The sequence below is a fragment of the Triticum aestivum genome, chromosome 5A (assembly GCF_018294505.1).
Source record: "Triticum aestivum cultivar Chinese Spring chromosome 5A, IWGSC CS RefSeq v2.1, whole genome shotgun sequence".
Classification (NCBI taxonomy): Eukaryota; Viridiplantae; Streptophyta; class Magnoliopsida; order Poales; family Poaceae; genus Triticum; species Triticum aestivum.
The window spans coordinates 265,195,850-265,222,184 of NC_057806.1; the positions used below are offsets into that span (position 1 = coordinate 265,195,850).

The 26,335-nt window shown below is 48.2% G+C and overlaps 1 protein-coding gene across 1 annotated transcript; it reads left to right on the plus strand.

Moving 5' to 3' along the window:
* Positions 1-21,347: 21,347 nt before the first annotated feature.
* LOC123102928 (transcription factor PCF3) lies at positions 21,348-23,334 on the plus strand. Its single transcript, XM_044524409.1, has one exon. The coding sequence runs from the start codon at positions 21,606-21,608 to the stop codon at positions 22,863-22,865; it is 1,260 nt and encodes a 419-aa protein (XP_044380344.1). The 5' UTR covers positions 21,348-21,605; the 3' UTR covers positions 22,866-23,334.
* Positions 23,335-26,335: the final 3,001 nt, after the last annotated feature.

The following is a 26,335-nucleotide window of genomic DNA, read 5'->3' on the forward strand; positions in this document are numbered from 1 at the left end:
TGTCGATGGATGTTTGGAGTCACTTGATTTTGAATCGCTTGACACATGCGAGCCATGCCTCATGGGCAGGATGACTAAGACCCTGTTTTCAGGTACAATGAAACGGGCAAGTGACTTGTTGGAAATCATACATGCTGATGCGTGTGATCCAATGAGAATTGAAGCGTGCGGTGGATATCGCTATTTTCTCATCTTCACTGACGATTTGAGTAGATATAGGTATATTTACTTAATGAAGCACAAGTCTAAAACGTTTGAAAAGTTCAAGCGATTTCAGAGTGAAGTTAAGAACCATCATAACAAGAAGATCAAATTCCTACGATCTGATCAACGAGAATTTCTGAGTTATGAGTTTGGCAATCACTTAAGACATTGTGGAATTGTTTCACAGTTGAAGCCACCTGGAACACCACAGGGTAATGGTGTGTCCGGACGTCGTAATCGAACCCTATGAGATATGGTGCGATCTATGATGTCTCTTACCGACCTATCGTTTTCATTTTGAGGTTATGCGTTAGAGACAGCTGCATTCACTTTAGATAGGACACCATCTAAGTCCGTTGAGATGACGTCGTATGAACATTGGTTTGGCAAGAAACCAAAGTTGTCGTTTCTTAATGTTTGGGGCTGCGATGCTTAAGGCTTCAACTGGAGAAGCTCGAACCCAAAAGCGGACAAACACGTCTTCATAGGATACCCAAAGGTGACAATTGGCTATACCTTCTATCTCAGATCCAAGGGCAAATTGTTTGTCGCTAAGAACGTGTCCTTTCTCGAGAAGGAGTTTCTCTCGAAAGAATTGAGTGGGAGGAAGATAGAACTTGATGAGGTTGTCGAACCTTTACTTCAACCAGAGAGTGATGCAACACAGAAAGATGTTTTCTGTGGCGCCTACGTCTGTTGAAGAGGAAGTTAATGATAGTGATCATGAAGCTTCGGATCAAGTTGTTGTCGAACCTCATAGGTCGACAAGGATATGTACCACTCCTGAGTGGTACGGTAATCCTGTCTTAGATATCATGTTGTTGGACAACAATGAACCTATGAGCTATGGAGAAGTGATGGTGGGCCTGTATTCCGACAAATGGTTAGAAGCCATGAAATCCGAGATAGGATCCATGTATCAGAACAAAGTATCGACTTTGGTGGACTTGCCCGATGATCGGCAAGCCATTGAGATAAATGGATCTTTAAGAAGAAGACGGACGTGGGCGGTAATGTTACCGTCTATAAAGCTCGACTTGTGGGAAAGAGTCTTTTCACAAGTTCAAGGAGTTGACTGCGATGAGAATTTCTCACCCGTAGCGATGCTTAAGTCCGTCGGAATCATGTTAGCATTAGCTGTATTTTTCGAATATGAAATCTGACAGATGGATGTCAAAAACAAGTTTTCTTACCAGTTTTCGTAAGAAAGAGTTGTATGTGATACAATCAAAGGTTTTGTCGATCCTAAGGATGCTAAAAGGTATGCTGGCTCCAGCAATCCTTCTATGGACTAGAGCAAGCATCTTGGAGTCAGAATATATGATTTGATGGAGTGATCAAAGCTTTTAGGTTTATACAATGTTTGCTAGAAACTTGTATTTACAAGAAAGTGAGTGGGAGCACTACAACATTTCTGATAAGTATATGTGGATGACATATTGCTGATTCGAAATAATGTAGAATTTCTGAAAAGCATAAATGGTTGTTTGAAGAGTGTTTTTCAAAGGAAGACCTGGATAAAGCTGCTTACATATTGGGCATCAAGATCTATAGAGATAGATCAAGACGCCTGATGATACTTTCAAAGAACGCACACCTTGACATGTTTTTGAAGGAGTTCAAAATAGATCAGTCAAAGAAGTGGTTCTTACCTGAGTTGTAAGGTGTGAAGTTGAGTAAGACTTGAAGCTTGACCACGGCAGAAGAAAGAGTAAGGACGAAGGTCGTCCCCTATGCTTTTGTCATAGGCTCTATACGGTATGCCATGCCGAAGTACCGCACCTAATGTGTGCCTTGCCACATGTCTGGCAAGAGGGTACAAAGGTGATCTAGGAGTGGATCACCAGATAGCGGTCGAAATTATCCTTAGAGGAATAAGGAAATATTTCTCGGTTATGGAGATGATAAAGAGTTTGACGTAAAGAGTTACGTCGATCCAAGCTTAACACCTATCCGGATAGCTCTGAGTAGAGATACCGGATATGTATAATGGAGCAACAATTTGGAATAGCTCCAAGTGGAACGTGGTAGCAGCATCTACGATATGACATAAAGTTTTGCGAAATACATAGGGATCTGAATATGGCAAGACCCGTTGACTACAACCTCTCTCACAAGCATAACATGATCAAACCCAGAACTCTTTGAGTGTTAATCACATAGTGATGTGAACTAGATCATTGAGTCTAGTAGACTCTTGGATGTTGGTCACATGGCGATGTGACCTGTGAGTGTTAATCACATGGCGATGTGAACTAGATTATTGACTCTAGTGCAAGTGGGAGACTGTTGGAAATATGCCCTAGAGGCAATAATAAATTGTTATTATTATATTTCCTTGTTCATGATAATCGTTTATTATCCATGCTAGAATTGTATTGATAGGAAACTCAGATACATGTGTGGATACATAGACAACACCATGTCCCTAGTAAGCCTCTAGTTGACTAGCTCGTTGATCAATAGATGGTTACGGTTTCCTGACCATGGACATTGGATGTCGTTGATAACGGGATCACATCATTAGGAGAATGATGTGATGGACAAGACCCAATCCTAAGCCTAGCACAAAGATCGTGTAGTTCGTATGCTAAAGCTTTTCTAATGTCAAGTATCATTTCCTTAGACCATGAGATTGTGCAACTCCCGGATACCGTAGGAGTGCTTTGGGTGTGCCAAACGTCACAACGTAACTGGGTGGCTATAAAGGTACACTACGGGTATCTCCGAAAGTGTTTGTTGGGTTGGCACGAATCGAGACTGGGATTTGTCACTCCGTGTAACGGAGAGGTATCTCTGGGCCCACTCGGTAGGACATCATCATAATGTGCACAATGTGACCAAGGAGTTGATCATGGGATGATGTGTTACGGAACGAGTAAAGAGACTTGCTGGTAACGAGATTAACAAGGTATTGGGATACCGATGATCGAATCTCGGGTAAGTATCGTACCGATAGACAAAGGGAATTGTATACGGGATTGATTAAATCCTTGACATCGTGGTTCATCCGATGAGATCATCGTGGAGCATGTGGGAACCAACATGGGTATCTAGATCCCGCTGTTGGTTATTGACCGGAGAGTTGTCTCGGCCATGTCTGCATGACTCCCGAACCCGTAGGGTCTACACACTTAAGGACCGATGATGCTAGGGTTATAGGGAAAGTATGTACGCGGTTACCGAATGTTGTTCGGAGTCCCGGATGAGATCCCGGACGTCACGAGGAGTTCCGAAATGGTCCGGAGGTGAAGATTAATATATAGGAAGTATGGTTTTGGCCACTGGAAGTGTTCCGGGCATCACCGGTAGTGTACCGGGACCACCGGAGGGGTCCGGGGGTCCACCAGGTGGGGCCACCAGCCCCGGAGGCCTACATGGGCCAATAGTGGGAAGGGACCAGCCCCTAGATGGGCTGGGGCGCCTCCCACCAAGGCCCAAGGCGCCTCCAAGAGGGGAAGGGGGCAAACCCTAGGGCAGATGGGCCCTAAGGCCCACCCCAGGTGCGCCTCCCCCTCTCCCCCTTGTGGCCGCCACCCTAGATGGGATCTAGGGCTGCCGCACCCCTTGGGGTGGGAACCCTAGGTGGGGGCGCAGCCCTCCCTCTCCCCCTATATATAGTGGAGGCAAAGGGGCAGCCCAACACATGATTCGATCTCCCTGTTGGCGCATCCCTACCCCTCTCCCTCCTCGTCTCTCGTAGTGCTTGGCGAAGCCCTGCAAGGAATCCCGCGCTCCTCCACCACCACCACGCCGTCGTGCTGCTGCTAGACGGAGTCTTCCCCAACCTCTCCTTCTTCCCTTGCTGGATCAAGGCGTAGGAGACGTCACCGGGCTACACGTGTGTTGAACGCGGAGGCGCCGTGGTTCGGCGCTTAGATCGGAATCAACCGCGATCCGAATCGCTACGAGTATGACTCCTTCATTCGCGTTCTTGCAACGCTTCCGCTTAGCGATCTACAAGGGTATGTAGATGCACTCCCCTTCCCCTCGTTGCTAGATTACTCCATAGATAGATCTTGGTGATGCGCAGAAAATTTTAAATTTCTGCTACGATGCCCAACAGATTTTGGCGTTGGTTTCGCTAGATTTGGACAAACGGTTAAGAAACGGCGAGGGTTTGAAGATCATGGGCTAATCTGCGATAAAAATAATCGCGTATAGGTCCCTGGCCGAAAATCAAATAAAAAGAAAAGACTAACGAACGAACGTTCGCTGTCTGAACCTAACCGGCGAACAATGTTCATTAAAACGAACAAAGAGACGACCGTCCGCTAAATAAAATAACCGACGAAAACCGATTTAAGAAATTAAACCAGAAAACTAAAAAAACCGAGGTTAAACGAAGAAAAACCGACCTGCCAAACACGGTCAATGACGGCGGCTGCGGCGGTCGACGGCGTTGGCGACTGCGGGGTGGCGACGGGTGGCTGCGGGTTGGCGGTGCGGCAGCGGTGAGGCGGCGCGGTGGCTGCGGGGTCGGTGCAGGGCGGCTGCGGCGTCGGCGGTGAGCAGCGAGGTGAGCAACGGCGATGCAGCGGCGCGGGCGAGGGCAGGCGGCGATGCGACGACTTGGGGCTCCAGGGGGCCCCGGTGCGCTTTTATAGGGGGGTGGCGGCGGCGTAGCTTGGGGGAGGGGCGACGGCGGTGGCCGACTCGGCCACGGCGGCACGTCGTGCGGCTGCGGGAGGCCCGCTCGGGGTCGGCGGCGAGCGAGCTGGGCCGGCTGGGCTTCGGCCCAGTCGGTCCGAAACTTAAAAACAAAAAACAATTCCGCCAAGAGAAAAAATCCTAATAAATATTAAAAAAAAATCTAAAAATGCCGAAAACAATTTTCATTGTCTAAATAAAATATTTAGAACAAAGTGAACATTTTCTTGGCCAAAAATGCAATTTTGAAAAATGCATATTTTCTAATTCAAATAAAATAGCAATAAAATCCAAATAAAATAATGTATTTGATATTAATAATTTTCCTCCAATATTTCATTTATTTTGGAGAAGTCATATTATCTCCTCTCATATATTTTTAATATTGGAAATATTATTTGGAGAGAAAAATAATTAAAACCAAAGTGATCCCCTTTTCAATATTTGAGAAAATTCAAATATGAAAATAATAAAATCCCCAACTCTCTCCCTAGGTCCTTGAGTTGCTTAGGATTTTTAGGATCACAAGAACAAAATGCAAAAAAAATATGATATGCAAATGATGACCTATGTATAACATTCCAAATTGAAAATTTGAGATGTTACACATCCATTAGGTTAGCATATTGATCGTTCAATTTTATTGCTATTGCTTTCTTCATGTCGTATACATATTCCTTTGACTATGAGATATGCAACTCTAGGACACCGGAGGAATGCCTTGTGTGCTATCAAACGTCACAACCTAACTGGGTGATTATAAAGATGCTCTACAGGTACCTCCAAAGGTGTTTTTTGGGTTGGCATAGATTGAGATTAGGATTTGTCAGTCCGAGTATCAAGAGGTATCTGTGGGCCTCTCGGTAATGCACATCATAAGAAGCCTTGCAAGCAATGTGACTAATGAGTTAGTTATGGGATGATGTATTACGGAACAACTAAAGAGACTTGCCGGTAACGAGATTGAACTAGGTATAAAGATATCGACGATCAAATCTCGGGCAAGTAACACACCGATGACAAAGGGAATAACGTATGTTGTCATTATGGTACGGCTGATAAAGATCTTCGTAGAATATGTGGGAACTAATATGAGCATCTAGATTCCGCTATTGTTTATTGACCGGAGAGGTGTCTCGGTCATGTCTACATAGTTCTCGAACCCATAGGGTCCGCACGCTTAACGTTCGATGAAGATTTTATATTATGTGAATTATGTGATTTGGTGACCGAGTGTTGTTCGGAGTCCCGGATGAGATCACGGACATGACGAGGAGTCTCGAAATGGTCGAGAGGTAAAGGTTCATATATAGGACAATGATATTCGGACCGGAAGTGTTTCGGGATGTACCACATACATATCGGAGTATCGGGGGGCTTACCGGAACCCCCCGGGGGATTAATGGGCCTTATGGGGCATAGGAGGGGAGCACACCAGCCCACAAGTGGTGGTGCACCCCCCCCTAAGGAAGGAGGACGAATAGGAGAAGGAGGAGGGGGGTTCAGCCCCCCTTTCCTCCCTCCCCCCTCTCTTCGCTTTCCCCCCTCTCCGGTAAAATGAAAGGGGGGCGAATTGGACTAGGGACACAAATAGGATTCCTCCTACTTGGGGCGCCCTAAGGCAGTCCCTCTCCCCCTCCCACCTATATATACATGGGGAGGGGTTGCCTAGAACACACACCGACAATTGTTAGTCATATCTTCGTAGTTTACGCCTCTAGTCATATCTTCGTAGTGCTTAGGCGAAGCCCTGCGCAGATAACTCCACCATCACCGTCACCAAGCCGTCGTGCTGACGGAACTCTCCCTCAACAATTTGCTGGATCAAGAGTTCGTGGGACGTCATCGAGCTGAACATCTGCAGAACTCAGAGGTGTCGTATGTTCGATGCTTGATCGGTCGAAACGAGAAGAAGTTCGACTACATCAACCGCGTTCTCAAACGCTCCCGCTTTCGGTCTACGAGGGTACGTGGACACACTCTCCCCCTCTCGTTGCTATGAATCTCCTAGATAGATCTTGCGTGATAATATGATTTTTTTTGAAATTGCATGATACGTTTCCCAACAGGAATGTGCAGTCATCTTCGAGTAGTAGTATTTATAACCGAGTACTAATACACTCCTAAGTGGGAAACCATTTAGGTTTTGATCGATGTGAACATGTTTGCAATTAAATATAGTGTGCTTGTAATTTGGAATGTGATGGGACGCTAGCTCAAAATTTAATGACGGTTCTATAATTTCGAAGTGCGGCACTATTCCCAGACGGTGTAACGTGGGCACACTTTCTCGGCCACGTATGTGGTGTTTGCACTATAGGGTGCACCGCAATAGGCAATGTCAGCATACGTCTTGTTCCAACAACCGTGCACGCTCGTTACCATCGCACATGCTTTTTTTAATTAGAATGTGTGCCCGCCTAGCGCACACACGTTGATCTGTCTAACTGTTTATGTTTGTTGTGGCTAATCGCAAATAGTTCATCCATGTGAAGTGTATGCCGTCAATCGCAGATGCTTTGATCTGGCTGACCATTTATGTTGTGTTGCCTAATCGCAAACAGTTAATCCTTCTGAAGCGTGTGCCCTCAATCGCACACACCTTCATCTGGCTGCCCGTTTCTGTTGTTCCGCCTAATCACAAATAGTTCATCTGAGTGGACCGTATGTTGTATATCGCACATGCCTTCATCCCGCTTCCTGTTTCTGTTCTTCTGCCTCATCGCAAACAGTTCATTGAACTGAACCGTATGCCCCTCATCGCACACTCAACTAAATTCTGAACCGTGTTTGATGCATCCATCATCGCAAATGTTTTCCATCTTTTTTGATGGGTTTTTTACATCATCGTTTGCGGTTATTGCATCACACACAGTTTCCTCGAAGGGTCTCTGATCGTAGTGTCGCGTTAGCAGCATCCTACAGTAGTGCGTATTCACACATGTATTTAAGTTTCAGGTCAATACAATTCTAGCATGAATAATAAACCTTTATCATGAATAAGGAAATATGAAAATAACCAATTTATTATTGCCTCTAGGGCATATTTCCAACAGAAAGTGATATAGGGCTAACCCGGTGTAGGCCGATCTTTCACGATTGGAGTGGATTCCCTCGAAGAACATGAAGAACACGGGGAAGAACGGAGGGAAATCACAAGGGGAAACACTCAAGAACAAGTCCAATCACACATCCACTAGACAATCAAACACACAAGATCCACAAGGTACATGAACAACAAAAGGAAAGATACAAGGTGAAGTTTATCTCCAAGAGGAGGTTTTGATGGTATCCTAGATGGATCTTCCCGTTAGGGGTCTTGACGATATATCCCGCAGGATCTTCTCACATTGAGGTCTTGAACTCCATGGGAGTGGTGGTCTCTCTCTCTCCATCTCTCTCTCTCTCTCTTAAGAGTAGAGGTAGGTAGGAGCAAAGCTCACATACAAATGAGCTATCACTTTGCTAACCCTAGAATGGAGGAGGGGGATGTCTATTTATAGTCTAAGCCATGAAGGGGTAAGTGGAAAAGGGAGATACATGGGCCTCTGGCCTCGGGCTGCACGTAGGCAGGCGCCGGATGTCCGGGCTGGGGGCCGGATGTTCGGCTGTTCGCGAGACGCCGGATGTCCGGGGCACTGGCTGGATGTCCGGTCTGGAACAGGACGTTTTGTTCTTCTCTGGATAGGCCTCTGCCGGATTTCCGGGAGGGGTGCCGGATGTCCGGGCATTGCTGAGCCACCATATGTCTGGCCGCTGATGCTTTTGGCCGTCCATTGGGGCGGCTCCTACGCGGCTGCCCAGGCGCCGGATGTCCGGCCTCTGGCCTGGATGTCCAGCCGTTGTAGCTTCAGCGGCTCTGTCTTCTTCCGTTGTCGCTTCCATGCTTCCCTCGTGGATGGTGTAGTTGTTCCTTGGTGCTTGCACTCCTCCTCTACATTCATGAAGCTCCGACAATACCTATGCATGCACACGGGAGAGGTGTCAAGTAGTATACCATCCTTGAAGGGGTCAAGTGAGCACGTGTAAAGGAGATGATTCACCTTTGTGTATGTGAAGTAGAGGTCGCATGTGTCACTTGCCAAACAGACTCTTGACATGGTGATGTCCATAGGATGCTTCGCATCAGAAAGCCGCTGTCGAATTCACCGCCGAGGCCGTGGCCGCGCTACACAAGGCTGTTGTTGAGGCCAACGAGGCCATCATCGCCAAGGCCACGCAGGTAGTGACGATGCACTCCCTCCTCATGCTAGGGTTGTGTCGATCCTTGACGACCATTCTCCGCGTCGATGCCATGGCCGTGGCGAGCGCAAGCTCGTCGACCGTTCACCCTCCATAGTACGAGTCGCTGAACTCCTCTGTAACACTGGAGATGGCTAGTTTTCATCCATCGCGGGAGCATGCTCAAACGCAGTTCTCCATGTCATCGAACGACAGCGTGATCGCACCGGCCACCCCTAGCGCTATGTCTGTCATCGACCTCAATGTCACGCCTGGGTACAATGGCGCTGGCCAGTCATCCGTCGGAATGCAAAGGAAGCGGCTCGGTCGATTCCGACGGCCAACCTTCCCGATGCCTGCAACCTGTTCGACGAAATGCCAATCCTGACGCCGGCGACCGACGACCCTGACTACAACATGTTCATGGAGAACATCATCTACGAGGGTCATGACCAGGCCTTCCACACCAAGGGACAAGGCCAAGGCTATGACCTCGATGAGACCCAAGGCCAAGATGGCCGTGAACAAGATTGTGTCGACCACTATGGTGTCGACGAAGAAGAAGAGGCCGACGACCATGGAAACTCATGGCATGAAGATGAGGACATCTATTGCGAAAGATGAGGAAGAAGAGGGTGTCGACATTGCGGAGAATCCATTGTTTATCGATGAGCTCGCCCATAGAGCCGACGCACAAAGAAGGAAGCAGAGCATTCGCACGGGGACCATACACCTAAGAAGAGGACATGTTGATTTGCGAGAGTTGGATGGAGATATGCCAAGATCCTAAGACTGATGCCAAGCAAAAAGAAATTGATTTTTGGACGAGAGTTCATACAACCTTTCATGAATGGAGGAAGTTTTCACCCTACAAGTTTGTGAGCAACCATGGCATCAACTCAATCCAAAAGCGATGGGGGTTCATTCAACAAGTAGTGCGCCGCGCTTGAGAGTGTTGAAGCCCATCCCGTGAGTGGCCTAGGCATGGGCGACTTGGTATGCCCTCTCATCTTTCATTGCTATGTCATGTTCATGTTTATTGTATCTTGTGTCCTTCACTATTACATTTGTAGCCTTCTCTTTGATAGCGTAGGCATTCCAATCTTTGGAAACCTTCAAGACCCGACATAAGAACAAGACATTCACTCGCACCCATTGTTGGTATCTCATCAAAGATTACCCCAAGTTCAAAGATCAATATGTCACTCTAAAGAAGAAACCAGGGCCGGCGACCGTGGCTGCGATTGGAGATGTGGTGAAGAGGCCGAGGGGCAAGACCAACTCGAGGATTGATGATAAGCGTGATGCGGCATCTATCGCTACAGGGTTTCCTGGCGGCTTCCTGATGCTCGCAGATGATCCTCTCCACCTTCTCCCGCGCCGCGCACGATGCGGCCGTGGCCACTGAGGACATGGGCTGGGGGAGAGGGTGGCGATCGTTGGAGGCGTCGTCGTTGGCGGCGACGGCGATCTCGGCGAGGGACCTTTCCTCACGGTACCTGCCATCTCCCCATCGAGGCAGCGAAGATGGCGCTTGGGTGTATATGATGTCATGACGGAGCGGTTTAGGGCACAGGCATACGCCAGCGGCGGGACGTCGGAGTCCGTGAACTGAGATCGATAGGCGGTGTTGCGCCTATCCCGCCGACACTGCTCCCAGTCGACGTACTCCTACGCCATCATGGCGCTCCAGGACGATGACGAGGAGCCGCCGCTACAGAGATAGTGCAGAAGGCGCCCGCGCGCCTTAGGCAGGGGTGATGGCGAGCGACACTCCTCCTTGATGAAGCACCGGGATGGTGGCGAGCAACGCTCCTCCTTCACCCGCGGGGGTGACGGCTATGACGGCGGGAGCCGCTCCTCCTTGATGCGCCGGGGCGGCGACGAGAGCCACTTTTTCTAACACATGGCGTTCGATTTGGATGCCGCGGCTACGTGGCGGCAGAGAGCGTGGAGGGGATGTCGGCTCCGGCTTCACAAGGAGGAGCACCCCCGGTGGCGGAGCTGGGCCGTTGGTGTGGACGACGGAGTGACGAAGCATCATCTCCATCTGCTCCTCGAAGTCCGTGTCGGTGCCAGCGTAGACCTGGCTCGGCACTGCTGGCGCAGACTGCGACTACTGGTTCTTCTTGTCGCTGAAGGAGATGACGATCTCTGCCCGCGTCGAGTCGTTGCGAGCCAACGAGGAGGACGACCCCGTAGTTCGAGGGCGGTGTCTCCATGAGCCGCCAGATCCCGCCCTGGAACCGCCTACTGGCGCCCACGTCCAGGACTTGCCCATCGCCGAGATGTGGAGGGAGATGGGCGAGGGGGAGGAGCGCCCCGGTGGCGGAGCCGAGCCGTTGGTGTGGACGACGGAGTGACGGAGCGTCATCTCCATCTGCTCCTCGAACTCCGTGTCGGTGCCTGCGTAGACCTGGCCCGGCACTGCTGGCGCGGACTACGGCTACTGGTCCTCCTTGTCGCTGGAGGAGATGACGATCTCCGCCCGCGTTGAGTCACTGCGAGCCGACGAGGAGGACGGACCCGGAGTTCGATAGCAGCGTCTCCATGAGCCGCCAGATCCCGCCCTAGAATCGCTTGCTGGAGCAAACGTCCAGGACTTGCCCATCACCAAGATGTGGAGGGAGATGGGCGAGGAGGAGGAGAAGGAAGGAGGATGCGATGTGGACAACACCGGAGCGCGGCTTAAATAGTCGCGGCCAAGCGATGCGAAGGGTCGGCCAGCCGCTTCAATGCGGCACAGCGGACGGAGTTGGTTCCTCGGGAACCAGCGTCCGCATTGAAGCGAGGGCTGCCGAGAGGTTGCGTCGGCCAGCGCCGCCCTTCCTCCCTCCGGTCACATCACGTCATCAATTCCGGCCTCCGCGTGCTCTAGGCCGGCATGTTTGTGGCGCGGTAAGCTATGCGTGCATCAGAAGAAAAGTGCTGGAGAGGCGGGTGACGGGTTTTTGGTGGGACAAGGCGGGCAGAAGCGGGCTTGGAAGCGGTCGAAACTTTCGCAAACCTCCTCCATTTTTATCTCCGGTTTGCGAGAGAAATCGCATCCGGACCGCCCCGTGGATCAATACAGGTCGGCGTTGCATAGCTTCCGCGGTCCGAATAGCGCGGTTCGAAAGGTTATGAAAGGTTTGCGGGTCGGCGTTGAAGATGCCCTTAGAATGTGGGTGGGTGATCACCTTTTCCTTTTGTTTAACCATCTTCATCTTATCTTTACATTCTTAAAAAATTGATCTCCACTATTACCAATTATCTCAACATGCACACTGTCTACATCAGCTTCATGACAGGTCAATGTTCACATGAGCCTAATTCTTAACATGCATGATGCCATGTCATCCCACTGTTACCAGCTGACGAAGTGGACCGAGAGGAGCAGCCCTCCCATCTAATCGTTTTGTCTCGCTTTTTCCTGTGATTATTTTTTGCTGCTTCGGTTCTTAACTGCGCACCACTATGTAACGCCTGACCGCACATTTCCTTATCCTTCAGTTTTTTTCCGGATCGATTCCCCATCAAAGCACCGATCAGTTCGCTTTCCTTCTCCACTTTTGTTTCTTCCCCACAGGATAAATATTTCTCAAATGAGAAAAATTCACTGTAGGTTACAAATCTTGAGTCGGCTGACACTTTAGTACCACTACTTCAAAATATTCACACTACAGTCCATGTACTTGCGCAGAGGGTTCACTTTGATCCGTATGTATGTTTTCATATACGTATTCGCTGACTTGGCCAAGTCAACGACCGCCAGCTAGGCTTTGACCACCACCTGATCGAGCCTGGGTTAATACTACTGCATCCGGGTATTTTTTGCAAAATTGCCAAGACCTGGTCGGACCGACCGCGCACCTGGTCGGCCTGTTCCCTTATCCCCTCGCTCTCCTCTTCCTCTCCTCCGAACCTAGCCCAACTCCCGTCCCCAGGGCGGCGACCGGGAGACGCGCCGCGCCCACCCAGGCTGGCAGCCGGGCCTCTCATCCACACACACACACCCAGCCCGGCGACCGGGAGATTATCTTTCTTCCCCGTACGAATCCGCAACGGTGGCTAGTTGGCGCCGGAGACGGGGGTCGGGAGTCGCCGGCGAGCAGTAATCTAATCTAATTGGTGCTTATCAGGTGAGTGGGGGAATCTGCAGGCAGAGGTGGGCGGCGGCGAGGCGAGGGATGTTGACAGCAGAGGAGGGAGGTGATTTGGGAGGCCCTAATCGAATCGAAGCTGGAGCCGGGAGGAATCGAGAGGGGAGGCGCCGGAATCGAAAATCCCGTGGCTCTGACCTGTACCGCCTGAGCGGAGAGGGAGGGGAGGAGATGGACCGCCGTCGTGGAGGTTGTGGGCATCGACGGAAAAAGGAAAGATTTGGCCTTTGTTTGATTGTGCTGCCTCGATGGAAGTTGCAGTTTGGTGGTGGAAAGGAAGTAGAGTAGTTGGTGGCGGCGGTGACCGGCGATTTAGGAGACGACCCGGTAAAGGCCGCAGCAGGGAAAGAAAGAGGTGACTTTGTCTTTTCGTTGGTGATTCTGCCGTCGCCGTCGCCGTCGCCGGCGTTGAGGTTGCAGTTTGAATGTGGTTGAAAGGAAGCAGGACGAGGCGGCCGTAGCCGTGCTGGGTCTGGAAGACCGGCCGGCCGGCGGGCACAAGTCCGTATTTTGCGCGCGCGAGAGAGAGAGATTTGTTTTTGTTTGTTTGCGAGAATATTTGAATAGAGAGATATCGCGATGCCGATTTGATGTTTGGCTTGCGCGGGCGACACGTATGCTGGCTCGCTGGCTAGTCGTGTCGTGCTTGACTTGACTGCCGAGCCGTTCGAATCGCCGGTTTCACCTTCTTCTTCTTCTCCTTCTTCTTGTATGTAAGACAATATTGTATTAGTATATACTAGTAATAAGAAGCACCTTTATTTATTTATGAAAAAAGTCTAAAATAAATCTTAAATTTATAGGCGAAAGCTAGATCAAACCCTGAACTTTCAATCCCGGAAATCAGCAAATCGAACTCTTCGATCCCGGTCTATTTTAAACATTAAGGGCTTTTAGGTGGTATTTGCTGACGTGGCAAAGATTGTTGACTGGCTAGCTGGACATTAGGATGAAATGGGCCAGCTCATTAGTGCAGCGCCCATACAGTCTGCTTTATCTTTTTTTTCGTTTTTCTTGTTGTTTTCTTCATTGTACATTTTCGTAATAATAATAAATTATTTTACATTTTCGTAATGCCAATAAATACTTTTTTTAAATTACACGAACCCACTTCTCTTCACTTAGGAGTGACAAAAAAATATTAGCATCAAACAGTGTGCTTGAGACGCCTCGCGGTCGCACCTTGCCAATAGATATGAAGGATGCTGACTATAATCGTTTGCCTACAAAATATTGATTATATATCGGGCGACGCACTCACATATAAGAACAGACAGGAGCGTTCCTAGATGAAAATTTTTTAAAGAACTTTTGAAACATTTCTTGAGAAAAATGTGAACAATTTTGAAATACGTAATATTTTTTAAAATGCAAATAATTTATGAAATTCCAAAAACATTTTTTGAAAAATTTGACACGGTAACATTTTTCCATATACACTTTTACATTTTGTAAAGCTATACAACATTCTTTTACATTGTAAAGATTTTTTAAATTTTGTTCAGGTTAAAATATATGTTCACAATATTTTTCAAAAACTGTTATGTTTCAACAGTGTTCGCTTTTCCAAAATTGATTGTGTTTGCAAAAATATTGTTCGTTTGTTAAAAAAGTATTCAGAATTTTCAAAAGTGTTCGCACTTTTGAAAAAAAAATTCGGAGATTTCGAACATTGTAGGGCCTTCACGTCTTCAATTGTTGTTTGCCCTTAACCAAATATTTTCAAATCTCAACGCAGGGGTTAAATTATCCCGGCGTCTTTTTTGTAGCAGTGCCATCCAATGCTTCTTGTGGCTAGAAGGACGAGGTGAGCAGCACCAGGTCGCAAGTTCGAGTTCCACTTTTTTTGTATTTTTAATACGGGCACAGTGATTCTCTCACCAGCCGACGTGACCGCCGAGCATGGCGCTCCACGCAACGGCCCAACGGTGCGCGCACCTCCAGCTCCAGCACGGGGCCATCAAAGACGCCTAGGACCACGCCTAGCTATAGGTGCGCGGTGTCCCAGGCTCCCAGCCCGTGCGCGGTTGGTCCGACCAGGTCTTGGCGATTTTGCAAAAAAAAACCGAATGCTGTAATATTAACCCAGGCTTGACCAGGTGGCGGTCAAAGCCTAGCTGACGGCCGCTGACTCGGCCAAATCAGCGAATATGTATACAAAAACGTACATATGAACCAAAGTAAACCCTTTGTGTAAGTATATGGACTGTAGTTTGGGTATTTTGAAATAGTGGTATTAAAGTGTCAGCGGCTCAAGTTTTGTGGCCTAAGATGAATTTTTCTCTTCTCAAATCCTCACGGTGTAGCGGCTAGACGACAATCGCCGTGTGAGGGCACTCCTCATGCTCTGACCACCAGTTCGCTTACCTCGCTGATCTTACTCCCCTTCGACGCCTCTCAGGGCGATGGGATGTGGCCGAGCCAGCGCAGCCAAATCAACCTATAAACGCGACATCGCTCTGCTCCGGGCTCTCCTCATGCTGGTGGCATCTGAGGCGCAGGAAGCGGCCATCCCCGCCGCCGCCACAGATCTGGACAAGGAGTTCGGGTTCCAGTTGGAGGAGCTTTGTAAGGAGAAGCTCACGGGATGAATGGGCGCCGTGTTCCTCTGCTAGAAGAGCTCTGAGGAGTGGCCGTCCCATGTTGAGGTCGACCGCCTCCCACTCCTCTGCGCTCTGCCAGAAGAGCTCTGAGGAGTGGCCGTCCCATGTTGAGGAGTGGCCCAGTGTTTTCTGATTGTCTTATTTGATGTGGTGATTTGTTCGTATCCCCTTCTCTCCTCTCGGCAGGAGCGCAGTTGGTGAAGCAGTACTTAAGGCAACCCCATGTCTTCCGAATTGAGAAGCAGCCCTAGCGAGTCTTGTGTACTTCCATTCATATGTTCCTCTTATGTGTTTAAATTCTTCATTTTCTTCCTTCTCCAGTATGTATATTCAGTATGTGCCACGTGCTAGATGAATGTTGAAGGCATGCCCAGTTGAACTGTCCGTCATGCCATTTTATTTTCGATCAGTACCAGCCTGTATGTTGATTCTCGGGCTCTCAAAAAGATACTGTATTGGGTTCTTTGAGCTACATATCCGTGGCTAAAGGTGAAGCCCTCGGCCCAATTGACACTTGTATGATAATTCTTCATATTTAACCACTTTTCTGTGAATTAGATTAACTAAATTGGTTTCCATTATTTTGATTTGTATATGTTCACATAACTGTAGAATTAGCAATTTTGTTTCGGGATTAAACAATTGGTACAGTTCTATGTGGTTAAGTGTGATTGTCCCTTTGATTCTTGTGCACTATTGACTATTGTTCCTGTTAGATGTTAAAATAGTTTAATTTTAGTTTTATTTACATGCATGGCCATTCCAATAAATTTTAATTGTTCAGGTTTGTAATTTTCTTGATTCATGCAACTCCTTTTTTGTTTTAGCTTTTGTCCTTTAACACTTGTTGCAAATATGATGGGTTGTCGAATATTCTTTAGGTATATACGTGTTGCAAGATTTCATTCAAGTTTCAGTATAGTAATTTCTCGGTGGTGTCGTCACAGATTTCAAATAGTAAAAACTGTGCACCTGTCGACACCACATTTCTTTATAACATTGTCTATTCATGAAGTCTCTTTATACCTACAAACAGGGAATGTTCTCAAAGCTGCATAAGACCATATAGGAGTACTCGCTAACTCAATCAAAGGTAATCCTTTAATTTAATCAGTAGAGTAGTAAATATTTCACGCAACTACCTTCAGGTTAATCCTTGATGCGCGTGAGCAGACATTGTATCACCACACAGCCAACATTTTTTCCTTAATGTGCATCTCTTAGCCAACAATATTTCCTTAATGTGCATCTCTTAGTGAGTTAATTGGCATATGCTAACGTCCCGCAGCTACGCTCTTCTAGTTCCAATCATGGCAGAGGCACCGAGCTGACACTATGAAGCAGTGGGGCTTTCCTTCTTTTTGGACCCAATATGGAATTGCAAGGTTCTGTTTTTGTTTATTATGTAAGGATTCTTTAATAATGCAACGAGGGGTGTGGGCCAGGCTGGAGTTGACTGGCAGGAGACGTCTTTTCCACCCACCCACCCACACCCACCCTGGAGCCTACTTGTTTACTTGCCGCCCGCATCATGTGATTTTTTTTGCATATATCTACTCTCCATGCTTATTTAATCTTGTCATGTTAATGTGCAGATAAAAGACATTCTTCGCGATCAGCTTTTATATCACCGCATAATTTAGGTATGCTCACTTGGATTGGACTGGGATATTATTTTTTGACAGCTAATTTGGGGTGGGGGGGATTGGTGGTGTTGGGATGAGCTGTCTGAGCAGCATTGATGCTCCCCACTCTGACACCCTCCACCTGCACTGTCTCCCATGGCTCCACATCCCCCCTTGTTTCACACCATGCATCCAGCCCCATGTGAAAAGCACGCCAGAAATTAATGGCTGTGCGTTCCATATTTCACCAACTTTTCCCTCGTTGCATGCTCCAATCTCATACTCCTGTGCAAAATGCACACCAAACATCAGGAGTTCGCCACCTATACTAGGCCAAAAGAAATACTCCTACCAGGGTAAAAGAGATTTCAAATTTTTGGGTGAGCATGGAAGACCGAGGGCCAGTTTTTTTGGCAATTCTTTCAGAATTGACCCCCTCCCCAGCTTCTCCCAGAATTGCCACTTAATATTTTTTTACAATTCCTAGCTAGTTAAGGTCTAATTAGCTAGGAATTGTAAAAAAATATTAAGTGGCAATTCTGGGAGAAGCTGTGAAGGGGGTCAATTCTGAGAGAATTACCCAAAAGAACTGGCCCCGAGTCTGTGTGGGTGCACATGTGTGTGTGTGGGACTTTCTGAGGCTTTTTGCTGCGCTAGGCGCAAAGAGGAAAAAGGCAGCGGAGGCCGCTCCATTTCCCTTCCTCCGCTCGCTCTTTGTGTCCATCCATCCATCCATCCATCCATCCGTCACCCCAAGCGAGGCCCCACGCCCACTTTGGACCAACTCCGCCTCCAAATCCAAATCATTAGAAAAGACTACAAAGGAGCAAACGAAAAAAGGGTGGGAAAAGGTGTCACCACCATCGCCCTGCACTGCATGCTCTCAGTAGTCAGGATCCCGGCGTACCACCACGGATTTTACAGGTCTATGACCATATTTTGATCTTCCTTTAATGCAAAGGATTTTTGAATGAATCGAATCCCTGGGATTTTTTCTACTTCTATGTTGATTGATCATTTGATTCGTAGGATTGAATTTTCTTACGGATTTACTTTGTACACATTTCATCATGTGTTTTCCTCTTTGTGTGTTTTCACAATCATGCTAATCAAATAGGCCCTTAATCTCACGACACCATAGAACCACGCCGAGAACTAATAAATGAGTAAAGTATTGATGAATTTGGACACCCACCCGAAAAAAAAAGAATTTGGATGCCCGTGTACCATCGGCATGTTTGACTACCTTTATTAAGCACGTTTCGTTTGGTTATATTTGGATTTTTATTTTCTTTTTCTTAAAAACAAGGATGGCCTCCAACCTCTGCATCAGGATGATGAATGCAATTAATTACTCATCAAGTTTGGCTATATGTGATGGAACAAATGTTTCATTTAGGACACGGCTATTTATTGATGGAGGGTGCGTTCGACGTAGACGTAGTAAAACTATACTTTCATCTTCTATATCTAAATAGAGGCACCCCACTAAGTGATTCTCCTGCCTTCTCGTGAAGCCACGTCACCCCAATTGTTACAGTCGTTGATTCAGTAAAGTTGAGAAGCCGCAGCCGTTTGATCAAAGATTCAGGAAATTACTAAGCACTGCCACCGCTAAGTATACCGATCCGTGCTTTTCCCAGCCATACCGCTCGCTGCTGGCCTCCGACTCAACTTTTTGGGCTGGGCGTACATTTCAGCGATTTTTGGAGACTAAAAAGCCTATTGAAAGCCCATGGGAGACTACGATGACCCCCCTTCCCTGAAGAAGCATTCGTGAAGAAGCCTTGCCTAAAAAAACCTTGCGTGACCGCGCCGCCGCCAGCCGCTGCGACCTGCGCCTTCTGTTCCCCACGAAACGGATTCCACTTCCTCTCTATCTTCTTTAATCTCCATCAAATCCCACTATTATTTTGCAATAGAAACGGTTCCTTTTCCCTCATTAAATCCCACTACTCTGGCGATTCAATTGCTCCTCCCATCTGATATTTCTTTTCGGTCGTGCACGAGGCAACGAGCGATGGTGAGAGGTCCCTCCGCGGCCGTCCCCGCTATGCCTCCGGCTTCCCGGCCGTAGGCGCACCCCGCACTAGAAGCAGAGCACCTTACAGAGGATGCAGCCGCGCCGAGATCGGCCCGACTATTACCTTGCGGAGGCGCGCCAGCGGCCTCGGCAGAAGGCCGGGAAGACTCCCTGTGGCGGCAGTGAACCATGCCCGGTGCCGACGCATCTCGCGTGTCCTCTGCTCACCTTCCGACCACGCGACAGGGCCGCAGGGCCAGTATAGTGTCGATTGTGGTTCATTAGCCCAAGTTTATGAGCGTGTAAATCATGGTCTTGAACACCAGCCCTGACGACGTTCAGCCGGATGTGTACATCACGGGCTGTATAAGACTTCCGCATGGGCCTGGCGTCGAGGGGAGATCACGCGTGCAAGATAGCTGCTGATGGTCTCATCCTCGAGCATCACGACGACCTTGGAATTGATTAGGTGCATCAGCAGGATGCTTGACGACCTCCACTTGCATATCCATGTCCAGGTACTACAAGATATACATGAGTCGGCATATTTTCCCTTTGTTTTCAGATTTTGCTGAACCCACCTATTGATTTGAATCCTAAACCAAGAATCAAGCTCACGTCATCCATTTGCCAAAGCTGGAGGCCGTGGCATCTGACAGTACATGCACTTGCGTCAGAATTACAATACATGCTGGTTTCATCTATTTAAGTGATGTGTTATAGTCTATGACAACAAATTTATGACCATTGTTGATTCAAGATACTTAGGTTGCTAGAAAGATGTTTGATGACGTGACTCTTCTACTATCTACTCCCTCCGTTCCAAATTACTTGTCTTCGATTTGTCTAGATACGGATATATCTAGCACTAAAATGAGTCTAGATACATCTGTATCTAGACAAATCTAAGACAAGTAATTCAGAACGGAGGGAGTACCAAATTAAAGAGGATTGAGAAGGTAAGAATGTTTAGTGTTCTTTCTGTTAAGATTTACTCCGTTTGTATCGATCGAATAAATTTCTGGTGCCGACAAAATAAACGATTCAATCAGATTAACCCTATGTCTAACCAATATACTTCTGTCAACTAGACAATGCAATATGGTTCAGTCAGATTCATGAAATCCTTTATTTGCCTCAAGTATAGCATGCATAGTTTAGCAGTAGTAATATTCTTTTGTCAATTTTTCCAAACAGATATATGCAGCAACCAAAAGATGAATTAAAGGAGACACAAACATCAACAGAAGGAAATATGGGAGGAAGCTTTTCACAAATACTATGTTCGTAATGTTTAAATTTTTGCTTGATATATAAAACTCTGACAACCACCCTCTCATATTTATTGCACTGTTTAGACAAGAAATTTGGAGAAAGCGAAAACATGGAGAAAAGGGATGATTGTAAAAGAAGGTTCTTAATTGAAGAAAAATATTATTCCACTATAAATAAAGGTATGCGCTTAATCTGAATGATAATGTTCTTTCTTTTTCAATAATCTTTTTGTTATAGTTTTTACGGTTTTATTCTTAAAGTAAATTTTTTTGCTCAATTTCCCGCCGCAACGCGCGGGGTATCTACTAGTTTACTATATTTTGTCAGACACATACAAGGCTTACAGTGTCGTGATAAATATTTCAACTTTGTGTTGGCTATGTCTATAATGCGTTCATTAATTAGACATAATCAGCCACCTACCATCGACGAATCAATTAAAAAAACGAATTATGGGGCAACAAAAGTGGAAATGTGCTGGCAGGAAAAAAAGGGAAATGTGGAAAAGGAAAGGAGACATCAGTCCCCAATATCTTCTCTAGGGTTTATAGAATCATGGAAAAGGGCCATAAACAATACCCAAGGGAAACCCCACCCCTCCCGTCTCTCTCCCCTTCCCTGTTTGTCTGTCTGTCTCCATCTCTCCCCTCCTCCGTCCCCGCTCCCCTGCGCCTCCTCCCAACCCCACCCGGCCACCACCCCGCCCCACCCTGCGTGCCCGGCACGTGCTCCTCTCCCTCTTCAACCCTAACTCCGGTGACTACCCGAACGCGTGCGTGCGGACCACCGGGCAGGCCAAAGGAGCCGCCTTTTCATTTCTTCCTTCTCGGGAGGAAGGGAGGGAGGGTTCTTGGGGACGCGCATGGACCATGGCGGCGGCAGCGGTGGGGGTGGAAGTGGAGGCGGGGGCGGGGGCGGAGCGCCGTCGAGCAGCAACAGCGGCGGGGGAAGCGCCGGGGGCACGAGCGGAAGCCGTGGCGGCGGCAGCGACCACCATCCGCACCACCCATTCTACTACGCAGGCCCAGCGGAGCCCAACAACGTGCAGCAGCAGCCGCAGCCGCAGCAGTTCATTGGGTCGCTCGCCATAACACCCGTCGTCACCGACCAGGCCCCGGCTTCCTCGGCGGAGAAGAAGGCGGTCGCGCCAGTGACTCCATCGGCCGGCGCACTGGCGAAGCGGCCATCCAAGGACCGGCACACCAAGGTGGATGGCCGGGGAAGGAGGATACGGATGCCGGCTCTGTGCGCGGCGCGGGTTTTCCAGCTTACGCGGGAGCTCGGCCACAAGTCCGACGGCGAGACCATCGAGTGGCTGCTGCAGCAGGCGGAGCCAGCCATCCTCGCCGCCACCGGCACCGGCACCATCCCGGCCAACTTCTCCTCCCTCAACATCAGTCGCGCGGCCTCCGGCACCAGCCGCCCCGCGCCATTCCCCGCCCTCGCGCTCCACCCCCACCACCCCCACCACCAGTCGCCGCACCCGCAGCACGACATGTCCACCATGCTGGGTTACCACCACCTGCTCCCGCCGCCGCAGGAGCCGCCCCAGGACGCAAATAGCCCCGGTTCCTTCATGAGGAAGCGGTACCGAGAGGACCTGTTCAAGGAGGACGATGAGCGGCAAGATCCTAACGCGCCCAAGGCGCGCGAGCAGCAGGCGGCGCCGCCCGCCGCAATGTGGGCCGTGGCGCCGAACAGCGCGGCCCCTGGAGGCGCGTTCTGGATGTTGCCCGTGTCCGCGAGCCAGGCTGCCGCGGTTCGGCCGACCGAGCAGCCTATGTGGTCTTTCGGCGGCGGCGGGGGGAGCAGCACCGTGCAGGCGCCGCTGCAGTTCATGTCAACAAGGGTGAACTACCCCGGCAGCGCCGGTGCGATGGGCGGCATGCCCGACACCAACATCGGCATGCTTGCTGGGCTCAATGCTTACGACCGCGGCGGTGGGGGCGGTGGAGGTACGGAAGAAGAGCAGCAGCAGCAGCAGCAGCAGCAGGAGCAAGACCAGCAACAAGAAATGGAGCAGCAGCGCGACGGCAGCGGCGGGGGCAACGAAGGCGAAGAGGACGGCGACGACGACAGCGGCGGAGAAGAGGAAGGCCATCGCGACAACAGCTCACAGTAAGCAAGCTCGCATGATGAAAAACTCTGAATCCACCATGTTCATATCGCAATCGTGCTAGTGGGGTGGGCTAGAATCGAATCCTGGGATTGGCCGAGGCCATCATTGGACTGCTCACTGCTGGGTTAAGAAGAAGATTGCAGAAATGGATGATGGAAAGGAAGAAAGCAACTGAATGCAAGAACAAGACTTGTTGCTAGTTCTTAGGCCTCGTTATTTTTGGTGGTATTTTTTTGTCTGTTTATTTTATTTTCCTTGTTGGATGGATTGATCCGTGATGAATGATTGGCATGTTTAGATGGGTGCGATGATTGGTAGTGTTAGTGGGTCCCGACTCAGGAGGGTCCAGGAGGAAGAAACCAGTTTTATTTGTACAGTTGATCATCTTGATTTGTGCTGCAACTTCGGTTCTTGTTTTATCTTTCACCATTGTTTTCATGTGCTGTAGTTGCACTAGCACAATTTTATTCCAGGTATTTTTGTGTGCTTGTGTCTCTTGCTGTTTCCTTGTACGAGGGGCAATGATCCTGCTTTTGTGCATGCGCTTGCCAAGTCAATCTGCGGCTCCAATTGTAGCAGGTGCAGCTAACAGGAGAAACATATTTCCTCTCATTTGTAGTAGTAAATGTTAACAGCATATGTAGCCATCTGCTGGTCACTTTCTAAATAGAATTAAAACACGTGAAACCAGAATTCAGAAGTGGATTATATCACAACCATAGCACCATTTGTAGCAAATTCGTGCGTTTGATGCAGACCCTTCAAATTCTTATTTTTAAACACAATACAAATCGCAGATGCTCATATACATATACAATCACCCTTATGAATATACACCCTCCTCTATGAGTACCTCCGAGATACTGGGCGGCATAATATTTTGAGATTGATGAAGTCATCATAGATGTCTCGTAGTTGATGAAACATCTCCTTCAAAGACCACCACCAGAAAATTTGAAATAAATGTAGAAAAATGCGAGCCATGTGAGTTCCGCAAACCCTTCAAAATCTAGAAGGGCATTTGTGAGCATCCCCCCCCCCCCCCCCCCCCCCCCCCCCGGCGCGCGCACGAACAAAAAGGCTTTGCTAGTTTAGGGCTTTACTAACAAGGTGGGGGCGGAAGTGTTGGGATACCATTTGAAACCTTATAGACAACCCAAAGATATGCAAAAGCCCACTACCTCATTCTAAACTTTGTACATGAGAAAACGGGGATGGTTTACCCTTCATCCAACAACCACCACCATGAGTGACGAAAATCAGATCATCCTCCATTGGAGAAGAAGAGAGAAAGGAAAAGAGAGAAAGATTGGAAGAATAAACAAAGGGAGCTTCTTCCCAGGGTTGTGATGGTCCAGATCCACTATCTTGTCTTCTCCACCATCTTTGATGAGATTGTTCCAATCCCTAGCTCTTGAGCCCTAAATCTTTTTTTAGAATATGCACGAGTGTGCATATCACATATTGATTGAAGAAAAAAGATGAAGAGCCCTCCACCAAGGTTTACATAAAGTTACAAAGTTGCACCGGGCAGCCACCACCTCTCATCTAGCCTAGGGAACTACTCGCCACTCGTCCACGTAGTGAGGTCATCGATGAAGAAATCAAGATCCCCTCGTAGAAGGCTAGATGCTTTTCATGTCTCCCCCCCCCCCCCCCCCCCCCCCCGCTCAATATTGGTGATGGCCTTTAACAAGGATGGAGTAGCACCATCAAATACCACATTGTTGCAGTGCTTTCACAACTCTCAGAGAGTTAGAGTAAAGATCGGCTTCAGATCCTTCTTTGAGCATCCCTCGCAACTCCTCGTAGTGCACCACCCTATGGCCTCGTCATTCATGGTTGGCACCTGATTGGGTCTACCCAAGGCATTCCAGACCCAAACCAAATTGTCCTAGCGAAGACACACGTGAGTAGGATATGTCCAATTGCCTCATGTTGATCACAAAGAGGGCAGGCCGCGGCGTGCGGGTTTGTCGGACGTCCAACAACGATTCCGCATCGCAATCGAGGTGAAGAAACGGCATTGCTGCGGCGCCTCGCGTCTCCAAACAAAATCCAAGTATGGAGCAACCTCCCTCCCGACAAACTTGGCTACGTATGCTGATTTGACAGAAAACATACCCGATGGCTCCCAAGCCCAAGTGATATCGATGTCACTCCCAGTAAGCTAAACTTGTGCAATTCTTGGCCATAAGTGCAGATATTCCTCCATAGTCTGTGGGGTTAGATTCCGCCCAATGTCATGTGCCCACATGTTGCCATGCAGGGCCTGCAAAACCGTTCACGAGCCTTTGATCCTAGGTGCAACCATCTCGTAAATAGCCGGTGCCAAGTCCTGAATACGGTAACCATGCAACCATCGGTCCTCCCAAAATAAGATGTCGTTTCCATTGCCCGGGTGAGCGATCGTGTCCGCTTGGTATATCTGCTTTGCTTTCTTGGACGCGCATATGTCAAATTCTCTCCATGGTCTCCACTCGTACGTCCGTTGTAACTCTTGTCATATTCATCCAAAATTATGACATCTTGATGTATGAGATTCTACATTTGATAATAGTGGAAGAGGATTTAGGTGGCTTCAGCTCGTGATTTTCCACAGAAAAATCTAGTAAACCCTGGAAGAGCTCTAAAATTCTGTAGAAATCGCTAGCTTAGTAGGTATAGTATAGTTATTATAGTTATATATGTCTTTTTTTCTGCGAGGAAGTATAGTTATATATGTGTTGGACACATTTTGCTGTATCCGTTCATGCACGATCAAAGCAGATCCCTCAAGTTGGCACGAGTATTCTCGAGCTGGTCATTTCTCATCAAGATAAATCCAAAAAGAACCCAACATCTGGGAAAGAGCTCAGCATAGCTGCAAGGATAATAACATTCTCCAGAGGCGCGACAAAAATGGTATCAGACTGAGAGACGTCGTCTTCGTGGGTGAGATCAGATGGGATTAATTAAGCATATCTCTACTCCTAATGTCTCAGTTGGTAGGTCGCGTTCCGAGTTTTATTTTCGTCTCATCTCACCGGGTCTTTTTTGGTACTTCTTTGGTACTTTCTCCCACCTCCCACCCGTTTTATTTCGCTGGTTTTTTTTCGTCCCTCCCCCACCCCACCGGTTTAGTTTCGCGTCACCCTCTCACACAACAAAAAAAATCTTAATCTCTAATCCTAATATCTCAGTTGGTAGGTCGCGTTCCGGGTTTTATTTTCGTCTCACCTCACCCGGTCTTTTTTGGTACTTCTTTGGTACTTCCTCCCACCTCCCACCCGTTTTATTTCGCTGGTTTTTTTTCGTCCCCCCCCCACCCCACCGGTTTAGTTTCGCGTCACCCTCTCACACAACGAAAAAAATCTTAACGGATCATAACTTTCCAGGCTGGTGCAAGTTATTTTTAGTAATGTCTTTATGTGAAAGAATCAATCACGATCAATCTCTAAATATCAAATCTAAATTAATTAACCTTACCTTAA

Excerpts from the sequence above, each read along its gene's own strand:
- LOC123102928 (XM_044524409.1), top strand. The coding sequence starts at position 21,606 with ATGGACCATGGCGGCGGCAGCGGTGGGGGTGGAAGTGGAGGCGGGGGC.